The 25,916-nt window shown below is 41.0% G+C and overlaps 3 protein-coding genes across 5 annotated transcripts; all 3 read right to left on the bottom strand.

The window, feature by feature from the left end:
- Positions 1 to 822: 822 nt before the first annotated feature.
- LOC115755457 (LRR receptor-like serine/threonine-protein kinase RGI5) lies at positions 823 to 5,702 on the bottom strand. The gene is made up of 2 exons (XM_030694898.2): positions 2,173 to 5,702; positions 823 to 1,876 (listed from the first exon to the last, which is right to left on the bottom strand). Exons 1-2 carry the CDS (start codon positions 5,045 to 5,047, stop codon positions 1,494 to 1,496), a joined length of 3,258 nt encoding a protein of 1,085 aa, XP_030550758.1. The 5' UTR covers positions 5,048 to 5,702; the 3' UTR covers positions 823 to 1,493.
- An 8,953-nt stretch (positions 5,703 to 14,655) lies between these two features.
- Positions 14,656 to 19,963, bottom strand: LOC115755619 (protein PIGMENT DEFECTIVE 338, chloroplastic). 3 transcript variants are annotated; one of them, XM_030695119.2, is made up of 8 exons: positions 19,015 to 19,963; positions 18,554 to 18,628; positions 18,333 to 18,404; positions 16,991 to 17,071; positions 16,815 to 16,912; positions 15,824 to 15,949; positions 15,085 to 15,133; positions 14,656 to 14,964 (listed from the first exon to the last, which is right to left on the bottom strand). In XM_030695119.2, the coding sequence occupies exons 1-8, from the start codon at positions 19,906 to 19,908 to the stop codon at positions 14,797 to 14,799; spliced, it is 1,563 nt and encodes a 520-aa protein (XP_030550979.1). In that variant the 5' UTR covers positions 19,909 to 19,963; the 3' UTR covers positions 14,656 to 14,796. The 3 variants fall into 3 exon arrangements, 2 of the variants coding, with proteins under 2 accessions (XP_030550979.1, XP_030551056.1); XM_030695196.2 differs by lacking the exons at positions 14,656 to 14,964; positions 15,085 to 15,133 and having other exon boundaries at positions 15,820 to 15,949; XR_004017154.2 differs by lacking the exons at positions 14,656 to 14,964; positions 15,085 to 15,133 and having other exon boundaries at positions 16,815 to 16,931.
- Positions 19,964 to 21,263: 1,300 nt separating this feature from the next.
- LOC115736023 (3-ketoacyl-CoA synthase 11-like) lies at positions 21,264 to 22,745 on the bottom strand. Its single transcript, XM_030667528.2, has one exon. It carries the CDS (start codon positions 22,710 to 22,712, stop codon positions 21,282 to 21,284), a length of 1,431 nt encoding a protein of 476 aa, XP_030523388.1. The 5' UTR covers positions 22,713 to 22,745; the 3' UTR covers positions 21,264 to 21,281.
- Positions 22,746 to 25,916: the final 3,171 nt, after the last annotated feature.

The following is a 25,916-nucleotide window of genomic DNA, read 5'->3' as shown; positions in this document are numbered from 1 at the left end:
ATGATCCGGTTTGACGAGAGCCAAGAGTACTCATTGGAGCTGGAGGGTTCGAACAAGAGACAGCTCTTGACAGACTTTTATGATGACGAAAGGAGTAAAAATGAATCGAATTGCATACTAAACATAGATATAACGTATCTAGAATATGTATGTAAATACTGACATTAGTTCGCGGAGACATCTTTTGACACGACAACAAGTTTTTATTTTGAAATTTCAAAAATTGATGCGGCAAGCACCCTAATGGGCAGCAAAGTCCAAAGTACTCGCCAACGTGTGTGTGCAGAGTTGATTCATTTTCCTTTTGTTTCATTTTCAGGTCGCAAAGGAGAGATTGGTGAGATGACAGGCTTGATTCCGGGGGCCACCTCGCGTGATCCTCTTTTTGACCAAAAGAGATCAAAAGCCATAGCATAGACCGACTCGAGTTAACGCTAGGACATGATGCAGGGACAAATCAGAGAGTCTTTTTGTTAGGGCATGTGCCGGAGGTGAGGGGAAAGCATGGGCTTCTTGCCTCGTTCCTGTCTGCTCCTCCCCTGCACCATGCCCTGACCAAAAAGACAAAGGTGCCATATTAAAACAGCAAGCCCCCATAGATCTATCTCAGTAATTGATTTTATCTATCACACTAGCAACTCCGAAGCGACCACGTTCGCAGTCGAGACTTTGCTACTCGAACAAGTGTAAGATGTAAGATTCGATTTATACGCCGCTCAAGTGTTTTAGTCCTGGGATGATGGCCCCAACTTTTAATCAGAGTAGAAAGACAGACTTGATCTAGAAAGAGAGCCGGCACGAGGAGCGGCCTCACTATTCTCTGACATGCGGCGTACGTCGCTTGTGTTCCTGTCTAGGACTTGCCTTCTCCTTTGCTTCCCAATCGGCGACCCGACCGGACCATCCCACGCTTCATCTGGGTCTACTGATCAGTTCAAACTTTAGGCCCCCGCCAAACCTCCACTGAACAAACCAGTCGACATGCAGACTGATGCTATTGAATCTGATTCATCGCAATGCTGGTTTAGCAACATCCCAAGCTTTTGATGTAATAATTTCCAATTCTTCAACAACTTATGTAGTGTCTTTTTTTTTTTTTTTAATCGAAAGCTTTCTTATTCTTGAATGCTGGGGGGAATGATAGGATCATCCGCCCTTCATTAGTTCGAGACATGTAGGAGCATTTCTATTCTGTCGGACGGTCTGCTGCATTCCGAGAAGAAATGATGCAGCCCATCAATATAAATTCAAGCAAAGAAGAAGAAAATAGGCAAGAAATGTAAAGGATGAAGAAAATCAATGACATTGCTGCATCTAAAAACTGTACAGACCCAAGACTACCCCCATCCTAATCTAATAAATCACGGCCTAAAGCATCCTACCCTCTCTTCTTTCTCATTCGACAACTCTCGCTCTATGCATCTCGGGGTCGAAAGGCGAATCGAATTACCATTGTCTTTGACAGTCACAAGAAGGAAAAATCAACGTCTAAACTAGCTCTGTGTCGAAGATGGCTTTATCAGCGGTTGAGAGGTCTTTCCCCACTCTTCGGGCACGCTCTTCACCTCCATTAGCAGCGCCACCACTTCCTTCATGGTGGGACGCTCCGCTGGCGAAGAGTTCACGCAGAACATTGCGATCCCGAGCGTCTGAAGCATCTCTTGCACCATCTGATCCGGTAGGCTTTGGAGCTTCATGTCAAGGATCGTCACGGCTGGTTCGAAACTCCCCATCTTCTTCTTCACCCATTCGACAATGTGGAGCCCGTCACCTGCCTGGGACTCGACGGCGCTGCGTCCACTTAAAATTTCAAGCAAGACCACTCCATAACTATAGACATCGCTCTTCTCTGATATGTTCATTGTATATCCATACTCTGCATAGACATGATGAAACGTCCATTAGATACTGCTCCAAAGCTGAATGCAATATAGGCATGATTTCTACATTTTCCCAGCACTGACTCAGAGCCAATAAAAGAGAAAAAATTACATCTCGAACATAGTCAGTTCTTGTCAGAACAAAACTTGATGTAGCAAGAACCTAACTTAGATTGACACATGTTGAAGTCTTTAACCTTACGTGTGCAAATACCATTGTTAGTTTAAGCACCCGGAGGATCGACCGATATGCAAGACGGAACTTTTATGTGCGGATCAGTATTGAAGTTACCTGGGGCAATATAGCCGTAAGATCCAGCAACTCTTGACATCGCATGGCGGTAATTTGGAGAATTCATCACTTTAGCCAGGCCAAAATCTGCGAGATAAGCCTCATACTTCGAATCCAAAAGTATGTTATTGCACTTGACATCTCTGTGAAGTATCGCCGGAGCGCAATCATGATGAAGGTAGGCAAGACCCTGTGCAGATCCCACTGCAATCTTATAACGAATTTCCCAATCCAAGTTCCTATTTCCCTGGAGAAGCTGCCTCAGATTACCATTGGATATGAAATTGTAAAGCAAGAGCTTCACGCTCTTATTAGAACAGTATCCCAAGAGCTTCACAATGTTCCGATGCCGTATATGCCCAAGAATTTGAATTTCCGCGGCGAAAGAATCCACTGCCAGCTCCTCATCCTGTTTGGTTTTCCAGAGCTTCTTCACTGCAATTATTTCCCCGTTCGGCATTTCCGCCTTATACACAACTCCCGAACATCCTTTGCCAATAACATTCTCCTCTCTTAGGCACTCCAAGATATTATCCATAGTAAAGTTGAGCTTTTGGAATGGTATGAAAGTCCATGGAAAGGAGAAGTCTTCTGCACCTGACGATGAGGCCAACGTGCCTAAAGATTTTTCAACCATGTATCGACTATTTCGAGTCACCAAAATCCACGAAGCAAGAAGCGCTACAGTCAATATAGCTAGAATGATGGTAATCAAAGCTACAGTTGTAGCCGATTTCAACCCATTTCTGCGAAAGATGCCTGTGGAACAAGTCGAGCCATCCATCGATTGGCAAAGGTTAGAGTTTTCAAGGTATGAACTTCCTGACAAAGTTCTGAAGAATGGGGTTATTGGTATTGGACCTGAAAAATTGTTGCAGGAAATATTTAGGGTAGTAAGACTGGTCATGTAACTCAAGACGGCAATTTTACCAGACAGCACATTGTGCGACAGATCAAGCGATTGCAGTTGGGTCAACCCAGCCATTGACTCGGGAAGTTCTCCGGTCAACCCATTCGAGCTCAAGTCCAAGCCAATAGTAAGGCTCGTGATATAACCGATCTCTGGTGGGATTGTACCTGCAAAGCTATTGAAGCTCAAATCAAGCAGAGTCAGTTTCTGCAAATTTCTGATCGATTTCGGGATCGACCCTGTTAGCAAATTATTGTTGACAATGAGCTTATTCAAGTAACTCAAGTTTCCAAAGCCCGAAGGAATTTCGCCGGTGAAGCTGTTCTGGCTGAGATCAAGCTGCTCTAAGTTTACTAGCTCCCCTAACTGAGGAGGAATTAATCCAGTTATGTGATTGCTGTGCACATCCAACAACTCAAGAACTGTGATATTGGCTATCTCCTGAGGAAGCCCGCCAGAGAAATGGTTCATGTACAAGTCAAGAAACACAAGGTTCTGCAACTGTCCAATTTCTTTTGGAATGCGACCCGAAAGCTGGTTTTCTCCAAGCCTCAACCTCACCAATGACTGACACTTTGCTACGTTAGGTGGCAACCCTCCTATTAGCGAATTCCCCAACAATAAAAGCTTGCTCAGCTTCTTCAAACTGAAAATTTCTTCTGGGATAGACCCAGTGAGCTTATTTCTTGATAGATCGAGTGCATAAAGTTCGGTGCAGTTACCAAAAGCGGATGGCATCGTTCCAGAAACCGAATTTCCCCACAAGAAAAAACTCTGCAAGAACTTCAAGTTGCCGACTTGCCACGGAATGGTGCCTGACAATTGGTTCTTATCAAGCTGAAGTGCAGTGAGGCTTGTGCAGTTGCTCAACTGCCAGGGGATTGAACCTGTGAACGCATTATCGGAAAAGTGAAGCTGTTCGAGAACTATCAACTTCCCCAAATCACCGGGGATTTCACCGGAGAGATCATTGGCTGAGACATCAAGGACAACAAGCGACGAGCAATTTGAAAGTTGAGCCGGTATAGGCCCAGTTAGCCCATTCCCCCACAAAAGCAAGCTGGTGAGCTTCTGCAACTTACCCAGTTGAGGGGGGATTGGACCAGTGAGCTTGTTCATGTGCAAATACAAATTCGTGAGCTCGGTACACGACCCGAGCTCGGGAGGGATTGGACCGAACACATCAGTATCATAAAGTGCCAAAGTTTGGAGATTTACCAAGTTTCCAAATGTGGGAGGTATCACACCAGAGAGCCCAGTAGCAGCAGCACCGAAGGTGGTCAAATTGGTGAGTAGCCCCAACTGTGCTGGAATCTCCCCTGTTAAATATGGGTTCCCTCCAATTCTGAACTGCTGGAGAGAAACCAAAGAGCCTAACTGGGATGGTATTGACCCATTGAGGAGATTGTCTTGGAGACAGAGCACTTGCAGTGCAGTGAGGGTAGAGAGCTGCGGAGGGATTATGCCAGTGAGCTTGTTGGAGATCAAGAAAAGGAACTCAAGTGAAGAGAGCTTGCCAAGCTCAGGGGGTATTGGGCCCGAGAGAGAGTTGGAGGAGAGGTCAAGAAGCCTAAGGTGCGAGAGCAAGCCAAGAGAAGGAGGGATTGTTCCTGAAATGTTGGTGGAAGAGAGATTGAGGAGTTGAAGGGATGAGAGAGATGATATTTCTTGAGGCAGAGAGGAGAGATTGAGGAAAGTATTGGGCAGAGACAGAGAGATGACTCTGTCCTGAGGAGAGCAAGTAACACCTTGCCATGAACATGGAGTCTGGCTTGATGGATTCCATGAGGAAAGGACTGAAGATGAAGAGGAAGAAGAAGAGCCCAAAGCAGTGAGGAGAGAGAGAAGGGCTCGCCCATCAGAAGAAAGAGAAGTGACTAGGGTTTTGGAGCTAGAGAACCAAATGAAGAAGAAGAAGGCCCCAAGGAATAAAGGGTTAGTGCCAAAATGGCTACTTTTGGCCATGGAAGAATCAAAATGCGGCCTTTGAGGTGGTGGTGAAATTAAGAGACTGTTGAGTGTTTGATCAAGAAATGGCGATTACAGAGACTCTCTCTCTCTCTCTCTGCTTCTTCTTCTTCTTCTTCTCGGTAGAATCAACAGAGTACTGACGGTGAAAGTCCACTCTTAGGAGACAAGTTCCATGTGAGAAAGGATTTCGCGGTGGGTGTATGTGGATGCTTATCTTTCACACAAAGCTTTTGAAACCATGCATGTGAAAGACGGCCCAAGAAAAGATAAAACCAAACTCGTTTTGAATCATTGATGGGTGCTATAACATGGAATTAAATGCAGTCATCAAGCTGTTAGTGAAGAAGAAGAAGAAGACCCTATCCCTCTGCATACTGGAAAAAAGCTCCTCTCCGGCACGGCGGAGCAACCGCGAGTTTGAATCAGAGTTGGCGCTTTTCAAGACAGATGAATACAGAAACGAGATTGTGTTCAGTGTACTCCATTTGAGACGGCCATTGAAAAGAGTTGTTTGCCAGTGAAGAGAGAGGATGCAATCCTACGATATATAAAACTAGGAATGGGTTATGAACGGGAGCTCCGTGCTCTCGAGTAGACGCTCTCGTCTTTGCTTGCAGTCGCAGCTGAGACGAGCGAAACTTGGAATGACATTCAAGTGCCAAGAACTCTCTTCCTTGTTCCTCGTACTTCTCTTTTATATTATAATTCAGAAAGAAGCCCCACCTTTGCATTAAAGAAGGAAACTGCCCCTCCTTTTTTGCGCCATTTCTTCCACTTGAATCAACTTTGTTTTCGGAATTTTACCGTGCAGTCGTCTCGCGAAAAAATAAAAGATTTGAAAAATATTTTTTTTAACATGATCACTTATATTAATTGAAATAATTAGTGAATGAAAAATATTTTCACCATCGATAATAATTTATGTCTATATATTTTTGTAGATAATGATTTTTTTTTATCGTTCATTCATTTTTGTAAGTGATGTAAGTAATCATTTTTAAAAAAAATATTTTTTAAATATTTTATTTTTCGCAAAATAAACACACCTTTAATTACTTGGTTATTTAGGGTGTGCATGATAACACTTCTCGAAATGGATTTACGCTTGAGAAATGCTTCTGGGACAAATCCATTTGATAATGTAATTTCTGAAGCGAAAATCTGTTTGGTAAAATTTTTACTTTTGAAAGAAATTTCCACTTCTGAAGTTTCCCAATTTGAGAAGTTAAAAAAAAAAAATAACTTCTCTAACTCAAGAGGTACTTCTCACCTCACTTTCTTTTTATTATGCTCTCGCCATCTTTTCGATCATACCCACTTTCGCCAATTTCCACCGCCGCGGACCATCGCCAACCGCCAACCTCCACCGGGCGTCACCCATGATCACAACCAACCGCCGACCATCGCCTACCCCCGCCCACCACGGACCTCCGTCGGCCACCACCTATCAACCGCCTCTGGTAGCCAACCACCGCCGGCCGCCACCCATCGCCGCCCTCAACCAAAGCCATCGCCGCCCTCGACCGCCGTCATCATCGACCATCGCCGACCTTCGCCGACCTCCACCGACCGCCGACCACTGTCCACTACCAACCTTCGTAGGCCGCGATCGCCGCCAACCACCGATCTTCGTCGGTCGCAACCACCGCCAACCGCCGCCCTTGCCTCCAACCATCGACCATTGCCCCAGCTGCCGCCGTTGAGTAGTCGTCTCCGGTCACAGGAGTAAAAAGTAATAATAAAATTTAATTTTTTAAAAAATTAAATAATATTTTAATAATAATTATTATTTTTAAAGAAATTTTGAAAAGTTCAAAAAACGAAGTAGAAATTTTTTGGCCGCCGATAATATTTTTCATAAAATATTTTGTGTTAATAATGTTTCGGAAGTAAAAATTTTCAACAATTACCAAACGAATTTCTCCGATCGAAAAAAACTTCCGCAATAGAAGTAGAAAAATCAACTTCTACTTCTGAGGAAAAGTAGAAAAATTTACTTCTGGCTAGAAGTTAATTTCTCAAGTAGAAGTGTTACCATGCGCGCCCTTAGCAACTTATGCCTAGTTTGGTTCCCCAGCTACTTTGTTTATGTCTCTATTGAGAGAACTTGATTCCAACTGTATCGCATAACCACCGGCGGTGAAAGACAAAAAATAAAAAATAATTGAATGAAAAATAAAGAATATGAAAAATATTTTTCTAAAAATGATTTCAGTCGTATTGCGATTGTAGAGATAAGACATGACCTAAAATTAGTTCCGTTACTTCACCACTTTTTTTTTTTGGGGTCAAATGTTACTTCACCATTTAAGTGTGAGGCCTGTGCACTTATTCTCGATTCAGGGAATAGGGCATTGAACTCTTGAATCTTTATATCCAAAATGCAATTGAGTACTAGATTCTTTAATTAGTGTAATAGAGCTTTATCAAAAAGATGTGATTATACCTTTCAATTGATTCAACTGACATGACCACCAGCAAAAGAAAAGAAAATTTTTCCAGTTAATTAGAAAGTCGGAGAGGTAAAGATCTCGATTTAATAAAGCTAATATTCATTCCGGAGTCATTCTGTTGTTAATTTATATGTAGAATTTACAAGGAATCGTAACTATTGGGTTCTAGAGAATTCCATAGGGCAAAAGGTAGATAGATAATCCACCGTGATATGACTCACTCTTGGGTTATTTCGAAATAGTTCAAATGTATCGGTTGATGAAATATCTTAACATTTCGAAAATGATACTCCCCGATAAGAATGCATTAAGTAGAAGAAATTTCATGTGATCTCACAGCGCGTTTTATGAGTCCATTTCTATTAGATACCACAGATAAGTATAATGAGTTTTTCAAGTAAAATGTGTAGCACATGTATGGTCGACTTGGACGAACAATTATCATAATTCCATATCACTCAACATTACTCCTCCTTATTTGCGTAGGTAAACGTATCCTAAAACATCGATGGTAAGTGAAAAAAAGAAATTATCAATAGCATGCTATGCTCCCACAATTAACTAGACAATGTGGCCACCGTCACGACAATCTTTGCCGCCTCCTTTGGATACTCCTTTGAAGGCGCAAAGCTCGATCAAATCTTTTAGCTTTCACTTGAGTTTTGTAACAAACCAAGTACGATGCCTCATTCATCTAACGTACCATGTGTCTATGCATCGTCCATCGAAATTCCAAAGCCAGGAGGAAGTACAATTAATGGGGGGGAAATTCATGCACAGTGATCAGCAAATTAGGGTTTTTAGTTAAAGCAAGAACCGAGCGCAAGAGAGGGTAGGTTGATTATATTTTTAGGGTTTTCTTAGCAAACAGGTACGGATAGGATCAAAAATTTCAGAGACACCGTATGGGAGATCGTGGAAAAGATATGGCAGAGCCTAACTCCTAGGGAAGAGAAGGCCAAACAAGAACAAGAAAATAAAACCTTGGTGATAATAAGAGGGCGAGGCAAACTTAGGAGATTGTGAAAGGTGGTGAAAAAAAGAAATAAAGGGTGAAATGAAAGCAGCAGCAACCCTCAGTTCAATGTCTTTTGCATTAGATAATGATGTATGTCTTAAATGCAATAAAGAAATGTGTTCCCTACGAACGTGGTCTGCCCTCATAATGTAAAAAAGCTAGGGTTTCTTAATGGCTGGGCGTGGTTGTAGAGGGGAGGGGCTCATTGGGGTGTGGTAAAAAAAAAAAATGCTGTGCTCTGCTAAAGAAATTACTGTTTTCACTGTCTTTTTATGGGTGTAAGCTGGTGAAAATTAAACTGTTGATGGGGTTGCGATTTGGTTTCCGAGGAAGAGGTGGTGGGTTTGTTTTGGGAGTGGAGCTAAAGAGGGAAAGATAAATAAAATGAAAAAATTTCTTCAGTCACATGAGAGAGAGAGAGAGAGAGAGAGAGAGAGAGAGTTTCAATTGTTATATTAGGGCACAGGTCCCGATTAGGGTTTTAGGCTTTGACTGCATACTAACAATTCAGCCGCACGAGACATATACTTTCATTTTTAAGCAAACATTAGACTTTGGTTGGTTTGTTTAAAAAAAAATAGTCATTGATAGCTTATATCACTCGAGAAAATGAACGATCGAAAAATATTTTCACCATCTATGTAAATATTTAGAAACTAATTATTATCGGTAATGAAAATATTTTTCATTAACTAATTATTTCAAATATCATATACGATCTTTTTTAAGAAAATATTTTCAAATCACTTATTTTTTCGAGAAACAAACGGATCCAATGAAAAGAAATATTAGAGTTTTGTCACGTAAACTTATGTGGTAGCTCGTTCTTTTGGTAAATACTCCGAGCTCGTTGCATATAAAGATAGAAGGGACTTAAGAGTTGAGATGAGTAATGTCAAGAATCAGAGTAACTCAAAACAGTAAACTAGGAATTTTACAGAGAATCAAGTAATGTTGGAAATGAAAGTAACATATAGCAGCAAATTAGGTACTTTACTACATCATTATATTAATAAAGTATTTTGTAGTGAATCCTTGTGATCTGGCATATAGAGGAAATTTTCTCTCCCTGAAAAAAACCCTAATCTCGCACATCAAGAGGGAGAGAGTTTGTGAAGCTATTACTTAAGTAAAGATCCATATCGATATCCCCTTGTAGAGGCTCGATTCACATGGATCAACCTACAAGTATGAAATAAATGCCGCTCAAGCAAATGTTTTCACTTCATTTTGATACCGTGGAAACGGTTTTGCCGCGATAAGTATCATCCATTCAACTAGTATGTTTCCGACCAAAAAAAAAACTAGTACAATGTTATTTATTAATGACTCCATAACGATAGTAGCTTCTTCCACAATCATTTTACAACTTTTAATATGTAATCTCTTCATACAATAGCTACATGAAAGAATCTATTCAGGTTGTGAAAATTCCATTAGCTGTTTATTTAAGCAGGAATATTAGTTTCTTTTGTCTCATATATGCGGCTATTTTGAGTATTTATCATATGTGTGTGAATCCCAAATACATGCAGGTAAAGTCCTCCTCAAGGGGCCAAACCTCATTATAAACTAGTTAGCCAATATTACCAATTATTTCTTAAGGTTGCAGCTTCTTTTAGTAAGACATAAGTTGTGAAGAAATGTCTTCTGATCAGCTCCTCCGGAAAACTTTTTAACATGGAAATTGGTGAAATGAAGTGAGCCAACTTATAAGCTGCGAAGAAATTAGGTGACACGCGTACAGTTATGCAATGTATGGTCAACTTATGCATACTGTTGATTTCTGAAGTCTTAAGAAAATTTCAAAGACTTCAAGTTTATACCCAAGAGAAAATTGATTGAAGACTTTTCTATGTTATTGTTTCACACGAAATAGATCCCACAACGAAATATCTTTCATCGAAAAACGTTTTTCAATCTTTATTAGAGTGGGTTCTGCAGCGATTCCTGATAGGGAATATCACAAGTAGACAAGAACAACAATAACTTCACTCCAAATACAACTGCAACAACACAAACAGTGCCGAAATTTAATCGATGACCAAACTTAGAAATACAGCCACTTCAACAGGACCGAGCATAACAAACTGTGCCGGAATTTAATCAACAATAGAGCTTGATAATGCAAGAAGCTATACCGGAATTTAATTGACAACGCAACACCCAGGATAAATATACTCACCAAAATTTAATCGATAACGCGGATCTGAAAACTACAACTAAGAAACACGTCAGAATTTAATCGATGGCGCGAGTTTGGAAACTAAAATACAATGTGGGAAGGTAAAGATAACTAAAAGATAGTAGATTTGTTCGTTTGTGTGTGGAGGATGTCTAAAGAACACAACTAACTATTTAAAGCATACAATCGACGATTATCAATGAAGGTTACAAGCAGAGGTTACAAACGGATGTTACAAATAGAAGTTATAAAAGGTTGCCGAAAAAAGAAATAACTTTCTAGTAATTATGAGACGTTGCAACAATCATAAAATAGCGGCGAAATAACCCGCCGTCGGTTATCCTCCCGTGAATTGCTTGGTATCAATATCGATGACTTCGTCGATTAATTTCAAAGTTGTGTGTCGCCGATAACTTTATTGGCAAGTTACTGATTCTCTTCAAGTTATCAATAAGTATATTCATAAATGACCATACTCTGCTTTCATCGATTAAGTCTATCATATATGTCGATAATAACCAAAAGTTACTCTTTTTTTTTTGTGCAAGCAGTTATATAGTAAGATGAATGCTTTTACAAGGATTGCAACTATTGGATCAGCAATCTCAACTTAGAAAATCAAAAACAAAATCGCAAGATGAGATCTACAAGTAGCATTTTATAGTTTTAGAAAGCTAAATTCAAATGCTTTGCTTGGGTCACACCCTAAAGAAACGTTGTTGGACTTATATATTATCCAATAAATATCTTAGAACCCATACAATATCACTATTCTAATTCGTTCAGGATCAAGATTCACGTAATTCATCTCCTAATGTTGACACATCAATGGCTACCGTCCGGGCTAAGCTTCAAAAACACATAGTTTGGTGAGCATCCGAGTGTTTATATATTAGGGGTGAGCAGTTCTGAGTTCCTTCTAGGTTCCATGTGGGAACTTAAAATCAATCCATCGAAATTGGTTCCCTGTTTTTTGAAACCTGAAATTTACCCCGCATAGCTTAAAACCTTGAACCTACTCAGGTTACACATGTATTCTTAATTGAACAGTTGTAGTGAATTATCACCTCTAATGTCCACCATTTGCCGCTACAATTCACTGACCATAATTCATATTTAGACAGACGAAGAATATGAAACATTAACAAAGTAAAAGTCTCGGTCGTGGATATCGCCGAAAATGGAAGCTCGAACTAATGGTTTTAGATTGCACACTCATCATCGGACGCTATAGAATATCGCAGGATCACGTGAAGATATGTAACAAGAAAAACACAAAGGCTTGTTCCAGGTCCCACCTCTTGAAAAACTTGAAACCTACTTGTCAGAATCGGTTCTCCAATTTTTTGAACCCGGAACTTACCATGGATACATTGGAACCTGCATGTTTCTACGGTCTCAATTCTCCGATTTCCGTTTCTACCCTGGAACCATGCTCACCCCTGTTATATATATGACCCCACAAGACTGGTTTTGTGAAAAAAGAATCGATACTCATGTAAATATGATTCTCCACACTACTGGCATAACGTTTTTGTGGTTAAAAGAGGGCTAACATATGCTGACCCTTTACATTGGACACCAAACACAAAACTTCTGATTCACTCAATAGCCAACCACATGATAAGGGTTACTCCACATTTAGACCACCAATATTGCTGGATCATCACCAAGATAAGCGGACCATTTAATTCATCGCTTTGACTAAATAACATTATTATATACACATGAGATTATTTCCACATAATAATTTTTTTTGAAGTTATGATACTGTGGGCACCTTTCAAGAGAAGCTCGGTGGAGCTTTTCGAAACTCGCGGTGTCCCATGCATTACGTTAATGCGCCGCTTATTTTCTGCCATATTTTTGGCATCCAGCTAATCTTTTTTTTCTATACTCTAAGATTTTGTTGTATTATATGGTTCGCCAGGCCCCTAAGATTTCAAGGGAGTTAGCGCTGCGCAGGAGAGTGAAAACAACATGAATTTCGAATATAAACAAAGGAGGATTTTATCGCTGTAACCGAGCTTGAAACCCCGAAAAAGAAATGGACATAGGTCTGCACCCTGCAGTGGCTCTACACAAGGGGACACTCAATTATCATAGTATCTATGCTTAATTACGTTGTCAATGATTAAGTAGCATACGGTAGTTTCTTTAGAGACAAGCATTCCAATTCTCCTGAACTTCATACATTATGTGCTGAAGATAAACCAGCCCACAACAATTTGGATTTACTATCAGACACTGTAATATTTTTCATCTTTCCCTTTTTCCGGGTTTGATGGAGCTGCCCCTGACTGTAGATCTTACGTAATTTTTTGTTTTTTTTTTCAAGAACTCAAAACGATCACGATCTCGCTCGCCTTATCAGCAAAGTGTGGCCCTATGTCGCGCGAGGAAAAATGGTTTTCACGAGAAGTTGATATCACATGTTACGCCAACATGGCATTTCATAGTAAGATAAATCGATAAAGGTCTTTGATATCAAGTGATCCCGTCCCGAGATGGGTACAAATGACTCCCTCTCGCGAATTAAAACAACTCGAACTCTATCGCATCATCTCAGTGAGGCACGTGAAGGGCGTAGGATATAGAGTCTAGTGCCATTTATGTACTTTGAATTAGAGGACTCGCGGTCTAAATTAACATAATTTGCTCGGATGCCCGGTTGTTTAGCGCCCAAAGTTAAAAAAGAACAGAGTCTCGGAAGGAAAGAAAAGGGGAGTGATGCATTAGTGTTTTAAAACCTAAGTTAGACAGACTTTAGGGCAACTTTCTTGACCTTTTCCCATTTATAAAATTTTTTTGGAGCCCCAAACCCTAGCCACAGAACATGTAGCTTAGACTTCAGGAAGGCGACAAGACCACGCCGTTTTACATCCTCAGATTGCGAGGTCAATCATGGCCAGGCATTCATCAGTATTCACCGTGGTCATTCGTAATGAGAAAAGGGGGACTTCAAAAGGACTTTGCTCTGTTCGGAGATGTTCTCATTTTGGTTCAGAAAATGGGGGTCAAACTGAGATCAATCATGTATGGTCTAAGCAGTTGTCCTCGTTAAAGATGCGTCGTCCGCGATTAATTAGATTAAGAGAAATATCTTAATTGAGTTACTGGCTCCTCCGCCTTTAATAGCTATTCTTCCGGTAAGTCTATTGTTCTACATTTTCCGAAAAGAACATTTGTTCATTTCGGAACTCATAATCTATCTAATGATCGAGTATCTCCGAATCACCCTTTCGGTGGCATTGCCCGTCACTCCAGCAAAGGCACCGAAGATGAGCCAATCAAGTATCACAGCCTGTCAAACATATAGTTTTATTCCTCAGGTACTTGCTCTCATAACCTTATCTCCTGGAGTACCCCGTTGCCGAAGAATACACAAACCTAGGACACCCACTCGCCCTAAAAAAATGAATAAGGTTGGAGAGGCCGGGCAAAGAGCACGGTGGCAATGCAAGGAAGAAGACTTGCTTTCCGCCGATCTCTTATTAGGGAACCATCACTCGAACCTCGGCATCCCCTCCCTAATAGAATCTATCAATTATAGGGACTCATCATCATTCTGCTGCTCCTACCAACGCCTAATCGCCATCTCGTGGCACCACAACGACACCAATTTCCCGACTATTGATTGTAAACCATGGCCCTTACATGGCACTGGTAGCCAATGAATGCGGGAGGACCCATAGCTCCATTGAGTAAGATTTGGCACTGGTCAAAGCGGGTTCACCGGGCCACTCCTGTCAAGCCTCTTCGACGACACTAGCCCACAGACTTGCCTGAAAACTATTCCCGCAGCTGGCACGACAGTAAGCTTTATGAAATTGACTGTTAATTTTGAAATCTATTTCTGTAATATCAATGAAGTTATTGTCTATCGTTGGCCTCTATGGTAAAATCAGTTTGCCCTTCATTAGGTATTATAGGTACTAGTGAATTCGAATTAGACAAAAAAAGGGCCATTGATTAATAATCGCAATGGGATAAATACACTATCTCGCAGGAAAGGGGAAGCTACAGAAAATCTAGAATTCCACCGAGTGAGGCTCTGTAGCAACACATCGAGGTTGGCTTGCTCGTGTTATTGCTCACTGTCAAATTTGAACCACTTCCAATTTGCATAAAATGAAGCTTCGCTATCCAAAGGTACCTGCAGAGTCGCAGAGGCCTCCGACTTGGGAGCTCTAATTACGGCAGGCAGCTTCTGCCTGTATTTCTTCGCCATCATTTCTGCCTCGGAAAATACTTTCTGAACAAACCAAGTATTAAGCGGAAGGGAGAGACACGTGTTAGTTAACATCTCGTGCTTATGTTATGCAACCGTGATGGCACAGTGCCAAGGAAACATCACCCACAGTAATATCCCTACCTCTTTGTTTGATATAAATAGACCAGGCTCGCTTTCAAGGTCCACAATGCTGAAATCAACAAATGCAACAAGTTAGAGGCATATCCGATGACTGGATGATGTTAGTTCGAGTTAACCTGAAAGAAAAAGGGCATCGAGAGAGCTTCATGACGTGCGATGAGGATATGGAGCTAATAAGCAAGCAGGAATTTAGGAAATATCACTTAGAAAATTTCAGCAGTATTTCTTTGCTTGTAAGATATCCACTCAGAGCAATTTAATTTCATTGATTCAAACTCACTCAGAGAGAACTCGATAAAGAGGGGCGATAGTTGAACTTTTTTTTTTTTTCCCCGTCTAAAATTTGTTGAACTTGAAAACAAGTTTAATTTCATCAATTCAAAATCAATCAGAGAGAACTCGATATAGAGGTGCGATTTGTTGAACTTTTTTTGGATCTAAAATTTGTTGAACTTGAAAACAAGTTTAATTTCATCGATTCAAACTCACTCAGAGAGAACTCGATATAGAGGTGCGATTTGTTGAACTTGAAAACAAGTTTATTTAACCAAAGAGAGGCGAATTCACAAATGAAAGGAGCTCGACCGGAGCTTGTCCAATTATTGAAACTAAATGTTCGAAGTACTTAAATTGGTCAATGATCTCCATTCAGCATTCACATTATCAAGAATTCAGGCTAAGTGGCAAAGCACTAGACAAGCATAAATGAACATTATAAGGTATTTGCTTCCACAATTACCTGAGAGAGATTTTATCGGGAATTATTGACTTCACAACCAGTACTTTGACCTTCTCATCAACTGAGAGGACATCGCTGACAGAAGTGATCCGGGTAGCAGTAATCTTCGAGATATGCAACAAACCACTGGATAAAACAAAGAAGGTATTGGCAATGCAGGCACATCAGCACAGACAGACCAGATAGTAAGCCACTCAAGGCCAGCCAATTAGAATTAGCGTGTTTTAAGCTTTTACAATCAACAAGCAAATTAGACAGTTTTGAGCACAAAGATATTTGGTATCCACAAAATGAGGATGAAATTTCAAGTACAGTCTCATTAGAGCTAGTCTTGTGTCCTTTCTATCATATCTTTTATCTATTCGAAGTATCACAATGGGAAACACGTGCATAAGGAAAGATTATATTTTGATTGCATACTAGCAAGGGAAAAATGTGTTTGGGCCACCAACAGTCCAGAAAAACCTGTTAGTCCTGTCACTAGACAAATAGATTAAATATGTTTTCCTCAAACAGCATATAATATTAGCATCAATTTCAACCACTATCATGTGATCGAAAAGGGGAAGATAGGATTAAGCAAGGGATGATAAGCTAGGAATCCGGTGTTCCCTTATTAATAAACCTCGCGACAAATCGCTGGACTTTGCCATATTTGCTACATAAAATTGAAGGCAATAGTGATAGTTTTCCCAATAAGCAGTTCATGCTTGTGCTGACAATACAGATAGACTTCATAAAAGACCAACAACTCTGCAGTTCTACATCCTTTACTTCCATGGAACTTTCCGGACAAATACGATGTTCATACTTCCAACAAACCACCAAGTATGATAATGGAGAGCTTTAAAGAGGTAGCCTTCTATTAATTTCCATGCCTCCTGCCACTATATGTATTTGAGGCCAACAAAATAACAATGTGATTGAGAAAACAATAAAAGTTTCTGTTACCCTCTGAGATCACTTTCAAACTTAAGGAATTGCATCTCACCTTCTATTAGTGTCACCGATCCTTATCTGAGCTCCATAAGGTAAAATTTTCTTTACAGTTCCATCAAGAAGTGTCCCCTCTTGTAGATGCAGCATCTCCTGCAGGTAACACATAAATCTGAAGAGAAGTTCAGACAAAAAATGGAAAGAGCAGCAGAAAATGCTAGCAGAACTCACCCACGCGTCTTTCTCACTCAAAATTAAGTCATTCTTATCCTCGTCTATTCTTGAAATCAGCACTTGTATTTGGCGGCCCACCTATAAAATCAAGAAACCATTCACACAAAGAAGTATGTACTTGGTAGGTACCACAGCGAAAATTCACTATAGAAACCAACACTTGGAAATAGCGCTAAAATAAATGTGTCAACTGCTTTTAAGTCTTAGAGCATCCCCTATAGCTTAGCTCATTGACATTGGCAAGGGCAATGACATGGCTATCCCATATTGACCATGCAGAATTGATATTGTTTCACGTAAACACCACAGTTGGGCTTTAATAGCAAGGAAAAAGATAAATCAACTAGATTGTCAGCTACCCCCTTACTTGCCAGTTGCCAGTCATCCAATTGACCCAAAACCTCATAAACATATTTGGCACATCCATGTACTGTACTCTTTTCCACTGCTAGAGCAATTAAGAAAAAATGCCGCGGTAACGGGATTTTCAATTTATTCATTGAGTACAACATGAAGGTAGCTCACTTTGACTGAACAAATTAACCAGTGGGAACAATGAAGAACATGCAGAAGCTTCCCCCGATACTAATCATGTAGTAAGGAAGTCACATGCTGACTCCTACCACCTGGAACTACTCTATACAAGGCTAGCCATCTGATCTGAATAAGTTTTCTAGCAACAGAATCAGCACAAGTGTCCATCGCACTAGACAAATTATAACTTTTAAGAGATCTTATAAAGGATTTGACTTTGAGTCTCATTTTTCCGCTGTTCTTAGAGCTTTTCAATGTTTATGGAATTCCTGCTTTTAGTCTTATTTTCAGTGGGGTTTTCTTGCTACCCCTTTTATTATATTATTTTATTGTGTTTTTTGAACAGTCCTTTTAACAAAGTCCTAAGAGCAAAAAAAAAAGTGAACCAGCAGGCACTCAAAAGGATGTGGACTAGTTATAAAGAATCAGTCTACAGAGGCAATACAAAAACATTAACCTGAGTCCTGACTACTCTATACAATTTTTTTGTCCTTAAAATTAACTGTCTCACATGCAGAGTCACGTGATCTGAAGGATGCTAATTTGGTTTGAATAGACTTCATTCCTCTCAAGAATATCCATTTCCAAAGTCTTAAATCTGTGTTAGGACAATGAATGCAAATTAGACCACAAAAAAGCTTTGGAAGGGGCAATAAGACTATCGAGCACCAAGTCCCTTTGCTGTTCCATGCAATAGAACAATCAAGTGAATCTTGGTGGTAAAAATAACGAGCACATAAACAGAGAACACCAAAGGGGCAAAAGGATGAACTTAGGTCATATTCAGAGGCCAATTCAAACTTACATTTTCTTTCAACTTGGTGAAATTGTTCACTCTATTAAGCAACTCTGCTTTAGGAAGGAAAGCTCGCAGCCCCTTCAACCAAAAACAAAAGCTTATCAGCAATGATCTAGAGAAGATATTAACACGATTTAATCCGGATTGGCATATGCATCCGATATAGGATGTATACATGTAGATGCAGATAATCAACACAGCACCAGTCAACTAAACAACAACCTAACCTCAATTCTCGTGAGAAGCCCCCCTGTGTTCCACTCTGTAATTTTGACCTCCAGAGGCTCGTTCAGTTGCTTTATCTGCTCAGAGAAATAGTAAAATCTCATAAGAAGAATTTCAAGCTTTCCCACCAAGCAAAAGACGAGAATAAGTACACTGGGATCTAATAAATGACAGCTCAACCCCAAATACTTCTTAAGAAACCAAGGAATTGGAATAAGAGATTTCTGTTCCCCTTCTTCCCTCGTTACAAAGGAGAAGGTAATGCATCCCCACTTCTAATTCACTCAATAGGCAATTATTCCGAGTCAAGTTCAAGCTCTACATAGTACCTCGTACACTATACAAAGCTAAAAAATTACAACTTTCTATCGCAGCCAAGCCAAGTAGATAAACTTCATAATATCACCATCGATCCTAAACCAATTCTACCGGCTACAATGGACAAAGAAAGTGAGAAAAGAACCTGCCTCACTCGAAGCCAAGCGATCCTCCTAAAAAGCCGCCGAGTTGAAAGCAAAGGCCTTCCACTAAGTGTGCGCCCAAGCACTTCGGCAAACAACACCGTACCCGTCTCCACCACCGGCCTACCCGGCCCAGGTCCTGCGCTCATCGCATCATCATACTTCACAATTCCCATCTTCCCACGAGCCGTAAAAGCCTCCGGATCATTGTTCAAGTCGCACAGCAAATGATCCATCTCTTTCTCGTACAAAGGCAACACCTCCTTCGTCAACATTGTGCCCAGCAAATCAGCGCCCACGTTGACATCTAGCCTATTCTCATTACCTGAAACCACCACCCCGACCACAAAATCCCCCTGTTTCGGCTCGTAATACTCTACGCTAACCTTCTCATCTACACTATCTCTTCCGCTATGCTCATCAAAAACCTCTACTTCATCCCTCTCGTCATCGTCGTCACCCAACGGATCTTCCTTATTCTTAAAGAACTTCAAGAACGGTGCCAGAGCCTCGTCTTCGCCGGACTCACCGGCGGATTCCTCCGTTTCCGCGGCAGAACCGTCCTCTATGTAAACTGGGGAGGGCTTGCTTCGCAACTCGAGCTCTTCGTTTTCGGGCTTCTGAGGCGATTGGGTTATCGAGAAACCATCAAAGATGTCGTTTTGAGAGTGAAGGGCGACATGGGTGGTCCTATGGGAAGAAGGGCTCGTGAAGAAGTTGGTAGACGAGAGTAGAGACAAAGAAGAGAAGGGGATAAGGCAAGAATCGCGAAGGGAATAGCGTCGAGCTTGGACGGCTAAAAGAGAAACAGGGAAATTGCTGATGATGGGAATTGCTGAGAATGGAGATGAGCTAAGAGAGGATACGGAGTTGCAGGGTTGAAGGAGGGTTTGCATTTTCACTTTACACAAGCAGCTTCATGAGCAGAGAGAGTTCTGCGTCTCGCTCGTGGCTCGCTATCTAAATATCTTTCGTTTTATCCTTCGATTGTTCAAATAATCTGAAGGGACAGAGATCACTCATATGTTTGGGGAATTCATTTTTGATCCGTATCCTCTTCTCCTTTTTATCAATTTCAACCCTATCATTCAACCTTTTTTCCAATAGAAGATGATGAGGTCGGCAATCTCCCAACGCGGTCCAGAAAATTGCCTAAAAAGTTTTAATTTCTTATACGACGATCTATTCAATTATAAACTTTTCGATCACACTAATTTAGTCTTGTAATTTTTAAACGTTCCAATTATGTCAATTTAATTCTAAACTTTTTAAGAATTTATCAATTTAATCATGGATCTATCAATGCTATGGCGCCCAAGCCTCCCCAGGGCAAGGACTATGAAGCCCTTATCTGATCTGGCGAGAGCACTGCAACCTTCGTTCAGGATCTCATCGAATATGACAAGGGCAGGCGACAACCACGATGACCACGATGCCTTGGTTGTGGCCAGCGAGGGCTCACAATGTCGTCGCAGGTCACAATGAGGGCACGTGAGCCCTCGCCTAGATCCCGCGAGGGCCGTAGCTTTCGGCCAGCTGCTGGCGGGCCTGCCCGTCCTGTGAAAGAGAAGGAAAAAAAATCAATACAAACATTGAAACTTTTTCACGTTAGCCGTCCACGCGGGGAAGAGAGGGGGAAATGAAGGTGACGATGCCAGCTCCAAAATCTTACGTCACACTATGGGCCCACCGCCTGCCCTCTCCCCTGCGTCGATCCGCCATCGTCCTTTGCCGCTCGTCGCCATACCATCCTCCTGCACGGCGGAGGGTGTCAGTATTTGTCTCTTTTTTTGGAGGGCGACTAGCGGTGCACGATGCAAAACAAGAAAAGAGAATGAAAAGGGTAAAGAACACAACGGAAAAATAGATTTGCATCCTCCGATTTCGCTCGTGAGTAAATGCCACTGTGTGTCATTTCCCCAAAAAGCGTAATCCGAGACGTCAATTTACCTTTTTAAATCGAGAGGATTTCCATCCGCTTACAGCCACAAATCCCCGAGAAGTGAAATACATTGGATGAATACAACAGTGCATGCATATAAATTTAAGGATCTCAAAAACGCGAAATTAATGATCAAATAGGGAAAAAGAAAAGCAAATGCTACCGAGAATACGATCTCAATCATAGATACACAGTACGATCTCAATTATAGATACACACATTATTTTATATAAAAGCACTCATCGTGTGTGATCAGAAATAATTGAGCGTATTATTACACATACTGTTAAGTCGGCAGCTTCTAAAAAAAAAAAAAAGTCACTCAATTTATGACTTGGAATGGAGATCAACAGGATAACTTTCACCCGGCACTTGGCTGACTGGGTAACTATAAACGCAATCGCTCCACGGATTATCCTCCTCCTCTACGTCGCCTGAACTCCTCAGCGACCTCCACACCAAACTTCCCACCTTAAATCCAGTCCCGAACGCCAGCATCCACACTCTGTCCCCTCTCTCGATCCTCCTCTTCGCTTCTAGGTACGCCAGCTCGTAGAACACGAGGCTGCTCGACGTGTTGCCGAACCGGTGCAGGCTCATCCGAGCCGGCTCAGTGGCCTCCTCGCTCAGCTGCAGAACCCGCCCCACCTGCTCGATCACTGCCCTCCCGCCCGTGTGTATGCAAATGTGCTCGAAGGACGTCGTGAAGTCCGGCACCGCAGGCTTCGCATACCTGCGGGATAGTGCCGAGACAAGCGCTGAGCAGGCGTAGGAGGCGAGCTGGCTTGGTGGCAGGACCCAGGGAGCGAGTATCTTGATGTGCTCACCGAGGTTAGTCGTGGCGGCGCGAATCAAATCCTTGGTGAGCGCAATCCCAGTGTTGCCCTCGTCGTCCTCTTCCTGGAACGCGGCCCTGTAAGCACGGTCGTCTGCCCCGTGGTGAGTCCTGAGCGAGCGAACGAGCTCGAACTTTGCTGCAGGGCGGCGAGCTGGATCGTTGGTCAACAACGCGGCGGCACAACCGACACGGAAGATGCAGTTGGTCACGAGCATCGACCGGTTATCCCCAAAGTACCAGTTCAGGCTGATGCTCTCTGTTATCACCACTAGGGCACAACGGACATTTCCGCCGTGACGCAGGATTTTCGCAGCCAGGTCTATAGAGAGCACGCCGGAGCTACATCCCATGCCGCTCAAGTTATAAACCTTGACGTCGGGCCTGAGTTTGCAATGATTCACAATAAGTGACGAGAGAGACGGCGAGGGCGAGAAGCTCCCGCACGTGACGATCAGCAAGTCGATGTCAAGCGGGTGGACGGCGGTCTTCGCGAGGAGCGAGTCGACGGCCGAGAAGATGCCTTCCCGGGCTTCCTGCACGGCGGACTCCAGCCTCGCCTCCTCGTAGCCGGCTCGGAACATGAAGGGCGGTCCGTACGTCTCGTCCCCGAGGCCCGACTTGAGGTATATCTTCCGCATGAACTCCTCGCTCTCGGGGCTGAAGCGCCGGCTCCTGCGCACGAGGCTCTCCGAGGCTACGTACGTGCACTTGCGGTCGGAGCTCGGCTTGAAGCACGAGTAGCCGATGAGGAAAACCGGGGTCGGGCGAGAGTAGCAGTAGCACGAGAGGACGACAATGGCGAGGCATCCGAAAGGAACGAACGAGGAGAGAGAGTGAGCGACTGCGGATAGGAGGAGGAAAGTGGAGACGAAGAGGAACGTCGTGGAGGTAATTCGGAAGAAGGGTTTGATGAGCTTCATGTCTTAATAGCACCGTTAGGGTTTCTGGTTTTGGTGGGGATTTGAAATATCGGAGGGTTCGTCTCCTTTTATATTTGGGATTAGGTTGAGAGACTTGGAGTTGACGGAATCCGTGACAGAGCATTGGGAACTTTCCTGCACCGCTTTGCCCTAATTTATTGAAATCGATCCGCCCGTAATTGGTAAATGTCGTAGGCGCTGTAATAAATGGTAACGGTTGGAAGTTGTTAACTTTGCATTGAATTAACAAGTCATTAAGTGACCTAACAATTGTGTAAGTATAATTAGTAAGTAGACTTTATCTGCATGTGTTCATGGATGCTAGTGTAGGGGCAAGCACGTGGGCTTCATGTAGGAGCGAAGGGATGGAATGGAATACCGCAAGAGATGTGCTCGTTATAATTCGAGAATAGATTCATGTTTTTATCATTTTGTTGTTGGAGTAATATTGAAAAAGTATTAAAAAAGTGGGACAAATAGTGATTTTTAACATATAAAAGCGGAAATACTATACAAATGATCTCTTAACTCTGATACAATGTGAAATAACATTCGTGAATTTTTAATTTGTTCAATGTGATTTTTGTACTTTTGGTACATCTTCAATATAATCTCCGGACTATCGAAAATTGTTCAATACCGTCCTTTCACTAATTTAAATCAACAGTTGGCGTCCCATATAATAGGTTTTGAATGGTGGATAAAAAAGGATTACATATAGATTGTTCACGTAAGATATTCAACTCAAAGCGGTACATATGCCTTGCTCAATTTTAAAAGTCTCGGGACAATATTTTAAGACAATATTACCAGTGCGCTTTGCTCAATTTTCTTTCTCCATTCTCTTTCTTGATTTCCACCGCTTTTTTGCAAATTTTTCCATGTTCCAATGATGTAAAAGTGCTTAATAAGAGATTGTTTTTTAGGGGAAAATTGCCTAAAAAGTCCTAAATCTATTGTAACTATGCCGGTTCTATCATAAACTTCTTCTTCTTCTTTTTATCAATTCAGTCCTAAACATTTTTTCCCCTTCTCTTCTTCCTTAACTACACCTCCGACAGACAATAGCTCCGACCAGCCATTGCTAGTGGCGAGCAAGGCCACACCTCTAGCCGAACGTTAGCGCCGATATTGCCAAGTCAGCGATTTTTAGCCAAAATTTGCCGAAATGATTAAATTGGTACAAATGCAAAGGGTATGATTAAATTGACACAAATATAAAATATTTAAGACTGAAATAGGTTTAGGGAATTTTTGGCAATTATCCCTATTTTTTAGTTGCTTATAAGCAAAACAATTTCCCCACAAATTATTTTATGCCAAATGGGACTAACACAATTCAATGGGACTAAAACACAATTCAATGAGCTCTTTGTTAGCCGACCCTAGTTTCTTTCTCCTCTCCCTCTTATCTTCACACAACTTTCTTCTTCGATCTTTATGAATGGAGGGTTTGAGTTAGATCTCTCCCTTCCCTCCCCTTTTTCTTAGGAAGTTTTAGTTCTCTATTTTATTTTTTTACTTTTTTCCCATTGGAAGCTTTTCTCTTCCGATTTAGTCCGGATCTGGAAGCTTCTTTCTCCCATTTATGGGAGATTTCTATCCCGCTTCAGTCCAGATTTGGGGTTTTGTGCGTTCATGTTTCAAGGTTTCACTTGCCTCAAGTTTCGTTGTGAACAAGTCCAATTTCAAAAGAAATTAGAGGAGTTTCGTGAATGTTTCATTCTCAAAGGTGTCGGATCTGTACTCGTTCAACCTTTATGCTCTGCTCAACGATGGTATTATGGATGCCAAACTTAGGCGCGCATTGCCGTAGCAATAGATAAAGACTACGGTGTGTGCTCATTCCCGATTACGGATTCGTTGATCGGTCGTCGATTTTGGTATGAAGAAATCACAAATATGTTGTTTGAGCGCGTGACCTGTAACCTTGTTTTGACGATTTCTCGTGTTATCTAAAACTTGTTTTGTTTTGAAGTAATCTGAGATTTGCCTTGATTTATAATTAAATAATATTTTTCTCTTGTATTTTGAGGAAGTGAATGAAATCCTATTTATTATGACAAAAAAAAAAGGAACTAAAATTTTTATTTCTAACTGACATTTTTGCATGGAGAAATGATTTGGATGGATGGAAATAGATCTTTTTGGGACAACGTAAGTACTAGGAAAAATTTTCTAAAAAATTTTAAAATTATTATATTTTTGTCAATTTAGTATTAAACATTTTAATTGTGTCAATTGAGTTATAAATATTTTTATGTTTTACTAATTGACTCAATCGAGCCAATTTTGGTCAAAAACCACTAACATGAAAGACAGTTGTTTTACGTAGCACAACCGGCACCGACGTGATCAATTTTCTTAAATTTTTAGAATTATTATTTTCTTTTCTCTTTCTTTTACTTTTTTTTACTTTTTTTTTTTTGGCTTTCCTGTTTCGAAATCACTAAGTGAGGGCTTTGCTGCCCTCGCCAACCACAATAAAAATAAAAGAAGGAAAAAAAGTTTAAAAAAATTAGAAAAACAATATTGAAGAATTTTCATGTCTCAACTCGTAAAATGTGAAAAGATTTATGACTCAACTTTGTCGCGACCTAAAAATTTGAAAAATTTCGAAATTAATGGATTATCGGGTTAATTATTTAATTAACCTAACTCGGGCTCTCTCAAGCCCTACCAAATCGCAACTTAAGATTCAATGTGATCAACATGCAAATGTTTTTAATTGAAGTTGCCACTAATCGTTTTTAGTAGGTTAATTAGAAACCTAAGTAAATTAACGAGAAGACTATATTATTTCTACAAATCGGAGATTAAGGGTTGGAGACTTTGTTACGCTAGATTACTCTAACGCTATTTCGGTACCATTTTATTTCATAAAAAATCATTTGAGAAGGCAACATTAATTGATTTTAACCTAACTCACTAACAAATGTTATCATGCAGGTGCACAATCAATTAATTGAACATCCAAAAATCAATATAATCAAGAAAGCATGCGCCACGTAATTATTGTTCTCACTTTTTGATTTTTGCTTTTTAAAAGGCGAATAACGTAAATGAGATGCATCAATTCTATTCTAATTGCAATGGCATAAATAAATGCAAACTATCCTAAGAATGCATATGAATTTAATTAAACTACATGACTAGCTCTATATGACATGCAATTAAAAATAAATCAATCCTAGCATGCAATCT

Source organism: Rhodamnia argentea, chromosome 2 (genome assembly GCF_020921035.1).
Source record: "Rhodamnia argentea isolate NSW1041297 chromosome 2, ASM2092103v1, whole genome shotgun sequence".
In the NCBI taxonomy this organism is placed as follows: Eukaryota; Viridiplantae; Streptophyta; class Magnoliopsida; order Myrtales; family Myrtaceae; genus Rhodamnia; species Rhodamnia argentea.
The sequence above is the reverse complement of the archived record's forward strand: the minus strand, read 5'-3'. Positions and strand labels throughout refer to the sequence as shown.

What these genes read in the sequence shown, in the direction of transcription:
- LOC115736023 (XM_030667528.2), bottom strand. Translation starts at nt 22,712, where the DNA reads ATGAAGCTCATCAAACCCTTCTTCCGAATTACCTCCACGACGTTCCTC.
- LOC115755457 (XM_030694898.2), bottom strand. Translation starts at nt 5,047, where the DNA reads ATGGCCAAAAGTAGCCATTTTGGCACTAACCCTTTATTCCTTGGGGCC. An exon ending in TTACGGCTATATTGCCCCAG is followed by an intron (nt 1,877 to 2,172) that starts GTAACTTCAATA and finishes ATGTCTATGCAG; the next exon opens with AGTATGGATATACAATGAAC.
- LOC115755619 (XM_030695119.2), bottom strand. Translation starts at nt 19,908, where the DNA reads ATGCAAACCCTCCTTCAACCCTGCAACTCCGTATCCTCTCTTAGCTCA. An exon ending in CTTGGCTTCGAGTGAGGCAG is followed by an intron (nt 18,629 to 19,014) that starts GTTCTTTTCTCA and finishes TTCTCTGAGCAG; the next exon opens with ATAAAGCAACTGAACGAGCC. An exon ending in TATTTATATCAAACAAAGAG is followed by an intron (nt 14,965 to 15,084) that starts GTAGGGATATTA and finishes TGGTTTGTTCAG; the next exon opens with AAAGTATTTTCCGAGGCAGA.